The sequence below is a fragment of the Arachis hypogaea genome, chromosome 11, assembly GCF_003086295.3.
Source record: "Arachis hypogaea cultivar Tifrunner chromosome 11, arahy.Tifrunner.gnm2.J5K5, whole genome shotgun sequence".
Taxonomy (NCBI): domain Eukaryota; kingdom Viridiplantae; phylum Streptophyta; class Magnoliopsida; order Fabales; family Fabaceae; genus Arachis; species Arachis hypogaea.
Genome location: NC_092046.1, coordinates 13,373,921 through 13,383,809, shown reverse-complemented (window position 1 = coordinate 13,383,809; position 9,889 = coordinate 13,373,921). Strand labels below are relative to the sequence as shown.

Sequence of the window (9,889 nt, the reverse complement as noted above, 5' to 3'; positions counted from 1 at the left end):
TTTTGCTTTTTCACTTGCATTTTACTCTAGATAGTTTTTTCAATTTTTTTTCCCATTCAATTTTTTTATTATTTTTTTGAAATACTAAAACACAGGGTGCGTTGTAAATGTGCATATTTTTTTATCCAAAACTACAAAACGCAGCTTGTGTTTTGCACAGGAAAAAGTATTTTAATCGAGAGCCTTACCTATAAATACGAAACTCAATTTATCCAGACTACCTCATTTTTACTTCCATTCCTCTTTCTTTCATATATTTCATACTTGTGAGTTTTTTTTGCAAATAGTTGTATTAAAAAAGTCGGATTATGTGAAGTTGAGGTTATGGAAGGAATTACAAATTTGCGAGTGTATTATAACAGTGAGATTATACCAAATACACATGAAGGAGTGACTTTTGTTTGTGAATGTCCATTTTCATTTGCTATTCCATGCACCATGAGTTTTGTAGAGTTGCAAAATGGTCTTTGTGAGAACATACAAAGTCACATTTCGAAAAGGGTGAGCAATATTTTGTACAGAAATCCTGTACAAGTATTTGGTAAGTTGATACAGTTTCAAATAATGTCCATCACTGATGATATATGTATGCAGCAGATATTCTATATTTATCAACAAACCCGATTTCACGTGTCGATGATAGAACTGTACGTTGAGTTTGAACAACATATGTGGATGGACGCGGTTGGCGAGGAGGTCAATGTTGATGAACTCGGGGATTTAGATTGGGAAGAAGATAACAACGACAGTGAAGAGAAGTTTGAAGCCAACTATAAATTCGATGACGAAAACGATGACGGAGACCTGACAGGCAATCCGGCGGTACAAAACGAAGCGCATGCGATTGCAAGTCAGCACCCCTTTAGTGTTATGTCTTTTTTGCGGACTCTGGATCTCGAAACTATGCATGCCCCGAAATTTCTTGAGTAAGCGAATATAGGTATATTATGCTACCATTTATTTTATTGGCTTTGTCCAACTAGTGGTGGTTTGCATGTCGTAGGTGAAGGCAATGTTGCGATGGAAGATGGTGAGTTTAATGTCGGAATGAAATTTGGTTCTAGAGAGTCGGTGATATATGCAATCAAAAGCTACACTATCTCTAGAGGAGTTGATTACACTGTGTATGAGTTTGAGTTGCAGATATTCTATGCAAAATGCAAGGGTTATGGTGTAGGGTGCGATTGACTTATCCGAGCTAGTTTGATTCGAAAGAAAAGTTGTTGGGGGATCATGAGATACAATGACAAACACACGTGCATAATGGAGACGATTTCACAAGGTCATGCCAAGTTGGACTCAAACACAATTGCAGATGCTATTAGGCCGTTGGTTGAAGCAGACCTGTCGATAAAGGTGAAGTCTATTATTGCAGAAGTTCAATCCAAGTTCAACTACACTGCAAGTAACTGCAAGACTTGGTTGGCAGAGCAGAAATCTATCCAAAAATTTTCGGTGATTGGGAAGTTTCTTACTAGACTCTGCCAGTATGGTTAAAAGCAATGATTGCGAAGATGCTAAGGTCTCGTGTTCAAATAAAAATGCTCCCCGTTTACCGTGAGAGTGAGGAGGTTCAAGGTGTAAGAGTTCTCTATCGCATTTTTTGGAACTTCTATCTGTGAATTGTAGTATTTAGATACTACAAGGCATTGGTGTAAGTTGATGGCACTGCGAAAAATATAAATGTGCACTTTTAGTTGCGGTGGCACTAGATGAGAACCAAAACATTGTACTTATTGCATTTACCATAGTCAAGGGTGAGACAGAAGACACTTGAGAGTTTTTCCTAACCAATTTGCGGAGATATGTTATTACCATTGATCGTGTGGGCATTATTTCTGACCACCATAACTCCATCGACGCAGCAATAGCTCGCAATAACATTGCATGATCACCACAAAAAACGTAACATATATTCTACATCAGACTCATCGGGTTCAATTTCTTAAGAAGGTTCAAGACTTCGTATTTACATAAACTCGTGGTTCATAATAATAAATTATTATTGTCATAACAAACAACATTATAAATGATTATTATTTTTATCTTAAACATCATTATACAAAATTAATAATACACTAATCATAATATTAATTACTCATATATACCGAAAACACTAATAATAATAATAATAATAACGAAATTAACAATAAAATTAACAGTTAAAATACAAATAAATAAAATAAATAAAATAAAAATAGATAAATTTATTCATCACAAAATTAAAAAAAAATACTTACCCATTGAAGATGATTCAGATATTCAATAATATGTTCTTAGGATAATAGAAAATCACGAACCATTTTTTTTTCTTAATTTCACTCTTCACTCAATTAAAATTATCATTTTTTTATTCTTCTTCCTCCCTCACTGAAATTCTAAATCTTCTTCTATTTTTCTTTCTCCCTCGCTGAAACCCTAAATCCTTGTACCCCACAACGCAAAACGCTCCTACAATGTCACTTTAACAAACCCTCAATGAAGTGAAATTCTTGGTTCTTTTCTTCCAACCTGCGTTTCGCATTTTAAAGACCCACTTCAATACTACTCTCTTCCAACACGTGTCGTCCATGCAGCGATGTTCCTGCCAATTGCAACCTGCGATTTGTCTCTGGCGCCTGCTAATCGCAATCTGTGTTTGGAGAGTTTCAAGGTGGTCAACCCGACTGGTCCTATCTGTATGCGGGGAATATGGAACACGTTTCGATACATGGTTGTCCCTTTATGCCAAAAACAGCTTGTGTTTTGCAGTTACATGTTTACTTCTTTTTTTGTTTTACCCAAAACGTTACTTGCATTTTGCAGGTAATTGACCATGACAGATCTACATATGTAAATAACACACCATGTACTAATATAATTGAATTTTACCATTTTTTACTCTATTAATAAATTAATTTCTGACAAAATGAACGATCCAATTTATATTTTTAAAAATTTAAAAATTTTTAACATTGAATTCGGATTTTTTAATTTTTATTTTAAAAAATAAAAAAAATTAAAATTTCAAATTGAACACTTCAATTTATTACTTATTTTCTCTCTTTAAAACAAATTGGCCAATAATAACATATTACACATATATTTAATCCATATAAAACAAAATTAGCCCAATTTCAATGCCAATCTAAATATTAACTCGCGTGTTTGGATTTCACTTCATTTTCATTTTCTTTTTAGTTTTATTATTCTGTTTATAGAGCTCATGCTTTTCTTCAAGCAATTATTCATCGCCATCTTCTATTCTCAACCAAAAAACTCTCACTTTTGGTTCACGATTATTTAAATACTAAGCTTGCATTTCCTTCCTCATAGTGGGCGTTTCTGTTTGTCGTGAGTTTGGAAGAGTGTGAAAACTGAAAAGTAGTTTAGGGTGCTGAAGAAGGTTACCGAGGTTCAAGTTTGAAAAAGGAGTGACGGTAGTTTTGATTATTGTTAATGAACTTGGGTGAGGGTTTTAAGAGGTTAAAGATTATTATAGTAGAGGTAATTTAAAAATTTAATGTGTTCTTTTAGCAAAGTTAATAAAACTTTAGCAATCAAGCATTTTTATCAAAACACAGCTCATTTTTGTAGATATAATTATATAAATATATAAAATTAGTTTATTTTTTATCAGTATCCGAATCTTTTCGAATAAAAAATGACTATTTACTCAAAATTAAAAAAAATTTAAAAGATCAATAATTTTATTAAAATTTAATTAATATTTAATTTATTCTAACATAAAAAATAATTTTACTTCATTAAATATAATTTTATACTACTAAAAATATTAATAATAACTAATTAATAACTATAAATCACAAAATCTATTATCCTTACCCGTCTTCAAACTAAAATATAGATTTACTCCTTGAACAAATTTTATGCTTAACAACAAAATCCTAGAATGTAATGAAAAGAAGGGTCCCAGTTTAAAGATTGCAGGGGAGGAGCCTCTGACAAACAGCCCGTGAAGCCACTATAGAAAAGATCTCTGACTACCTTCAGTACCTTGTGTGGAGGAAGAGAAAGCTACTATATTCTATTCATAAATCCCTTACCTTTTCAGTTTTCACTCCCTTCTCCAACTTTCCCCATCACAATAAAAAAAGCCCCTCTAATCTTAGTTTGGTAACACACAACACACAGTTCCAGTAACAAACAACTCCACAAAATTCACAAAAATGGTGTCTCTCGGTTTCCCACAGTTCCCCTTCCATCTATTTCTGATCATTTCAGGTTTGGGAGTGATATCCACCGTTGAATCAAAGACATATTGGGGTGACGCACAAGTTCTGAAGGAACTAAAGAACAAAATCGACCCCTCTTCTCTGACTCCAGGTTCATGCGTAAGCTCATGGAACTTCACCGTGGACCCATGCGACAACCTCTTCACCGAAAAGTTCACGTGCGGTTTCAGGTGCGACTCGGTTGTTTCCGGTTTAAGCCGAGTCACCGAACTCAGTCTCGACCAGGCGGGTTACTCCGGATCCCTCTCCTCCATCTTCTGGAACCTTCCCTACCTCGAAACCCTCGACGTTTCAAACAACTACTTCTCAGGCCAAATTCCCGAGTCATTTTCAAACCTGACTCGCTTGAGTCGACTCAGTCTTTCGCGAAACTCGTTCACCGGCGAAATTCCCTCTTCCCTTGGCTTCCTCTCCATGCTCGAAGAACTCTACCTGGATAACAACAATCTCGAAGGAACAATCCCTGAGAGTTTCAATAACGGGCTCAAAAGCTTGAAAAGGCTTGAAATTCAGTTCAACAACCTCAACGGAGAACTTCCGAAGAATTTTGATTCTCTCAAAAACCTTAACTACTTAGACCTCAGTGACAATGGCGTCACCGGAAAATTGCCGGAGGCTTTACCGGAGTTTTTGGTTCAGATTTCAATGCGAAACAACGCCTTTAGCGGTTGTTTACAACCCGAGAGCTTCACGAAGCTGAAATATCTTGAGGTTCTTGATTTGAGTTACAACAATTTCAGTGGCTCAGTCCCTTTCAGTCTCTTTCAGATTCCCTCACTGGAGCAACTAACACTCTCTTTCAACAAATTCTCCTCCATGAACTTAGCGTCACGTTACGCATTGGACTACTTGCAAAGCGGACTCATAGCGGTTGATCTGAGCAACAACGAGATTGAGGGGTTCTTGCCGATGTTCTTGGCGATGATGCCGAAGCTTGCGTCTTTGTCAATGGAGAACAACAAGTTGAGTGGTATGATACCGACTCAGTTTGCATTGAAGACGGTTTTGCCTGAACCGGGGGTTTCGCCATTTGAGAGGCTTCTGTTGGGAGGGAATTTCTTGTTTGGAGGTATACCGAGTCCTCTAATGGCGCTTAAACCGGGTTCTGCGAATGTGAGGCTTGTCGGTAATTGCTTGTATCGGTGTCCTCTTATCTTCTTTTTCTGTCAGGGTGGCAAGCAAAAATCGTATCAAGAATGTAAGAGATTCGGACACTTCATCCCTTAGATTATGTGTTATCAAAATTCATTTCCATTGTTCTTTCTTCAACTTCACTATCCTTCTCCTTTTATTATTATTTATTATTTACTCCTAAAAATTAGATTAATTTTTAATCATCATATTAATCTTTAATATTTTATTTTCTTAAACATATTAATTTTTTTGTTTAAATTTTTATAAAAAATTAGACAAATAAATTTATATTATTATTTAATAAAAATATAACCGTCTCTAAATATTTTTAAAATTTTATAATAAAAATTAATTTATCTAACAAAATAAAAATTTAAAATTAATTTAATAATTAAAATTTATTAAAACAAAGTATTCAACGAAAAATTTTTTAGAAATTAATTGTGTATTACTACAGAAAATTTTGACTAACAATCAAAATCTTGAAAGGAAAAAAAATACACATGCACTTCTCAAGATGTACAATATAATCTTCTAAATACTATTTATATTTTTAAAGAATAAAACAGTAGTTACTTAAATTAATATTATTGACACATGATCTAAAATATAGGAATGTAAAATAATGAAGTGAAAATAGGTAGAAATTATTGTCTAATTCATAATCAGAGATTAGATTTCTTAGATACTAATTTGGATAACAAATATCATTACAAAAGGACAAATTTCTGCTTGTTGATGTTAATTGAAGTTAAAACTTAAATGGTAGGTTTGATAAGAGAGAATTTAGCGTTTAGAAACTTGGAAAGGAAAAAAGAACTCGTGTGAATGTGATGGAGGAGATTAAGATGTTTTGTTGTGTTTGGGAATCGGAGTTAATATTAGATTTTGTCTCCTATCTCTGTCCTGACAGTCGAACGTTGCAATCATGTGACAGTGTGAGACAGAGAGGGCCACATTTTTTTTTTTGGTCAGAGAGGGCCACGTTTTGTAGCCAATTAAGTATAGTGATGAATAAGAGATCTGGCCTACTGTCAGATTTGTTTTGGGCTTTTATGATATATCAAAGAACTATATGACTGAGAGTAGAAGCGTAGAAACTTGGATTGATTTTTCGATGCTTACCTCAGTACCTACGATGGACACTTTTTGATTTATTGTATCTACATATTAGACATATTTTAGACACAATATTTAGGGCAAAAAACCATATTGAGGCAGAGCAAGAATCTTGTAACCAAAATGCGCCAAATCCAATTTCGTTTCAGCAATGAGCCAAAGTGTATTTTAATACAATTCGAACCAAGTTGGTTCGAATTACACTCCTTCATAATTCGAACCAAGATGGTTCGATTTAGTGTTCTACGTTTTTGAATAATTCGAACCACCAAGGTTCGAACTTCTCCCATACATAATTCGAACCAATAAGGTTCGAACTTCTCTCATACATAATTCGAACCAGGGTGGTTCGAATTATGCTTTGTATTCGAGTCCATGTAATTCGAACCAGGCCGGTTCGAATTACTCCTAATGCACTCCTTCATAATTCGAACCAGGCTGGTTCGAATTATGTGTGATTCGACTATATAAGGAGTTCGAATCACCCTCATTCGAACCATTATCCCTCCCCCCTACCCCACAAAATCTCAGAGAAAACGACCCAGATTCTCTCCGAGAAAGACCTGAACGGACTACTCTGCTGATGGGGGACGATCCGGCACGGTTATATCGGTTGGACGGAGTCGCTCATATAGCCGGGGTCATCAACGACGAGGTTAGTACGGAAATTTTTTTTGATTCAAGCGTTAGTTGTGCCTTAGTGGTTTTGTATCTTGGTTAGACGGTACTTTATGTTAGTGGTTTATGTAGGTGGTTTAGGTGAGGGGATTATGTAGGTGGTTTATGATAGTGGTTTAAGCTAGCGGTATAAGTTAGTGGTTTATGTTAGTGGTTTAGGGTGGTGGTTTAGGGTAGTGGTTTTTGTTAGTGGTTTAAGTCAGTGGTTTTTGGTAGTGGTTTATGTTGGTGGTTTATGTTAGCGGTTTTTGTTAGCGGTTTTTGCAAGCGGTTTTTTTATGTGGTTTATGGTAGTTGTTTAATGCTAGGTGGTTTAAGTAAGCCGGTTTATTGAATTTGTTTCTTGTTAATGGCTCTCGTTAATTGTGGTATATGCTAGCGGTTTAGTTGTGTGGTTTAGGGTTTGTTTTCCAGTTAGTTATCTTTCATGTAATGTTATGCTGTTTAATTTAGAAAAATGGTTAATGTAAACCTGTTTATGGAAACCGTTTTATGTAAACCCGTTTATGTAGACCGGTTTACTGTGAACCGGTTTATGTGAACCGGTTTACTGTAAAACCTGTGTAGTTATATATCTCAGTATGCGGTTCTTTTCATGCGCAGCCCGAGCGATGCATTAGGAGCATGAGGCGGCAGCAGGGCATGCGTCTTGATGACAGATACGTTCCATACTTGCAGATGGCAGGGCTATACCATCTTGCAAGGCTGAACGACCGGTGGTTCCGGCTAGACGAGGCGCTCGTCAGTGCATTCGTGGAGAGATGGCGTCCCGAGACGCACACGTTTCATATGCCGTTCGGAGAGTGCACGATCACACTCCAGGACGTGGCATACCAGCTGGGTTTGCCAGTCGATGGCCGTTACGTGAGCGGGTGCCTGTCAGAGTTCCATATATACATCGATGGAGGCCGTCCACCCTGGGTCTGGTTCCAGGAGTTGCTAGGAGTTATACCTCCTCCCAGTCAGGTTCAGAAGTACGCAGTGAACTGCAGCTGGTTTCAGGAGACCTTTGGTGAGTGCCCTGAGGATGCAGATGATGACACTGTTCGCCGATATGTCCGTGCGTACATCATGATGTTGCTAGGCACGCAGTTGTTTGCGGACAAGTCTGGCAACCGGATTCACATTAGATGGCTTCCATATGTAGCGAGGCTGGAGGAGCTGGGTACGTACAGCTGGGGTTCGGCAGCACTGGCCTGGTTGTACCGGTGCATGTGCAGAGTGGCAAACAGACATGTTGTGAAGTTAGCGGGCCCGCTCCAGCTACTGCAGTCTTGGATCTTTTGGCGGTTTCCTCAGTTTAGGCCTGCAGGATATGAGACGTTCAGCTGGCCGTTGGCGTCGAGGTACTATACTGGGCCTATTCTTTTTCAATATGACTTAGAGAATTGCGTGTATGTTAATACTCTATTGCATAATGTAAACACAGATATTAGTATATGTAACTCATGTGTATGGTGCAGATGGGCAGGTTACAACCCTTCCGGTAGCGAGAAGGGTCCGAGAGTGCGGTCGTGGAGGCTTAGGATAGACCGGTTACAGTCCAGGGAGGTTAGTCTGCTAATTAATAACTGATGCTGTTTTAGTTAAATATTTTACACTTGGGTCGTACAGTTGCCCTGATAAGGGTCGGTTTGTTCTGCAGTTTATATGGATGCCGTACAGTAGCCCCGACGTACTTCAGGTGTTGCACCCGGAGGTTTTGGAGCCTCGGCACATGGCGGTGTCCGGTGCCCATCTGGGCCTCAGCCTCTCGCCCCTTGCGAACAAAGAGTTCGGCCAGCCTACCATATGTTGCCTTCACCAGGGATGCTACAGGAAGATTTCTTACACCCTTGAGGATTGAGTTTACACACTCGGAGATATTCGTCGTCATGTGACCGAATCTCCTCCCCTCATCGCGATGCTGCGTCCACAAGGAGTAATCAATACGGTTCGCCCACTCACACATCGCCGGGTCTTCAGACCTCAGTATATCAAACCAGTAATCAAACTCAACCTCAGTCTTCGCGTACGCTGCATTCACGAGAAGCCTCCTAGCGTCTTTGCCCTTGAAGGTAAGGGCGAAATTGGCCGCTACGTGTCGTATGCAGAATGCACGGTACGCAGAAGGTGGTAACCAACCTCCGTCCGGGGCCTCAAGCGCAGACTTGATGCCGTTGTGCCTATCCGATATAACCAGCAGACCGGGCTGCGGGGTCACGTGCTGCCGAAGGTGCGAGAGAAAGAATGTCCACGACTCCGCATTCTCACCCTCTACTAGTGCGAATGCGACAGGTAGAATGTTGGAGTTCCCGTCCTGTGCAATCGCAATTAGCAACGTTCCCCCATACTTACCATATAGATGTGTGCCGTCAATGCTGACTAGCGGCTTGCAATGCCGGAATGCCTCGATGCACGGAGGGAAAGTCCAGAAAAGTCTGTGGAAATAAGCTTGAGACTCGTCCACCTGTCCTCCAACTAGAACCGGGCTCGTTCTGAGGACCGCAACAGTACCAGGCATCGTCAGCTGGACACCCAACACCCACCTAGGTATCTCGCTGTATGACTCATCCCAGTCACCGTAGATGAGGCCAACGGCCTTCTGCTTCGCCATCCAAACCCTCCTGTAAGTCGGCCTAAAACCAAAATGCGCTGCCGTGGCGTTCAGGAGCACCTTGATGCTAACCGATGCGTCAGCCCTAACCATTGGCATAATGAACGCCGAAATCACAGAATGATCC

The 9,889-nt window shown here is 38.9% G+C and overlaps 2 protein-coding genes across 2 annotated transcripts; both read left to right on the top strand.

The window, feature by feature from the left end:
• Positions 1-3,816: 3,816 nt before the first annotated feature.
• Positions 3,817-5,504, top strand: LOC112720317 (uncharacterized). Its single transcript, XM_025771213.3, has one exon. The coding sequence runs from the start codon at positions 4,170-4,172 to the stop codon at positions 5,460-5,462; it is 1,293 nt and encodes a 430-aa protein (XP_025626998.1). The 5' UTR covers positions 3,817-4,169; the 3' UTR covers positions 5,463-5,504.
• A 2,119-nt stretch (positions 5,505-7,623) lies between these two features.
• Positions 7,624-9,285, top strand: LOC112721006 (protein MAIN-LIKE 1-like). The gene is made up of 5 exons (XM_072205879.1): positions 7,624-7,632; positions 7,989-8,512; positions 8,630-8,717; positions 8,812-8,896; positions 9,224-9,285. The coding sequence occupies exons 1-5, from the start codon at positions 7,624-7,626 to the stop codon at positions 9,283-9,285; spliced, it is 768 nt and encodes a 255-aa protein (XP_072061980.1).
• The last annotated feature ends 604 nt before the right edge of the window (positions 9,286-9,889 follow it).

Excerpts from the sequence above, each read along its gene's own strand:
- LOC112720317 (XM_025771213.3), top strand. The coding sequence starts at position 4,170 with ATGGTGTCTCTCGGTTTCCCACAGTTCCCCTTCCATCTATTTCTGATC.
- LOC112721006 (XM_072205879.1), top strand. Across the intron at positions 8,513-8,629 it reads AGCTGGCCGTTGGCGTCGAG|ATGGGCAGGTTACAACCCTT; the intron begins GTACTATACTGG and ends TGTATGGTGCAG. Across the intron at positions 8,897-9,223 it reads TCGGCACATGGCGGTGTCCG|GTAAGGGCGAAATTGGCCGC; the intron begins GTGCCCATCTGG and ends TTGCCCTTGAAG.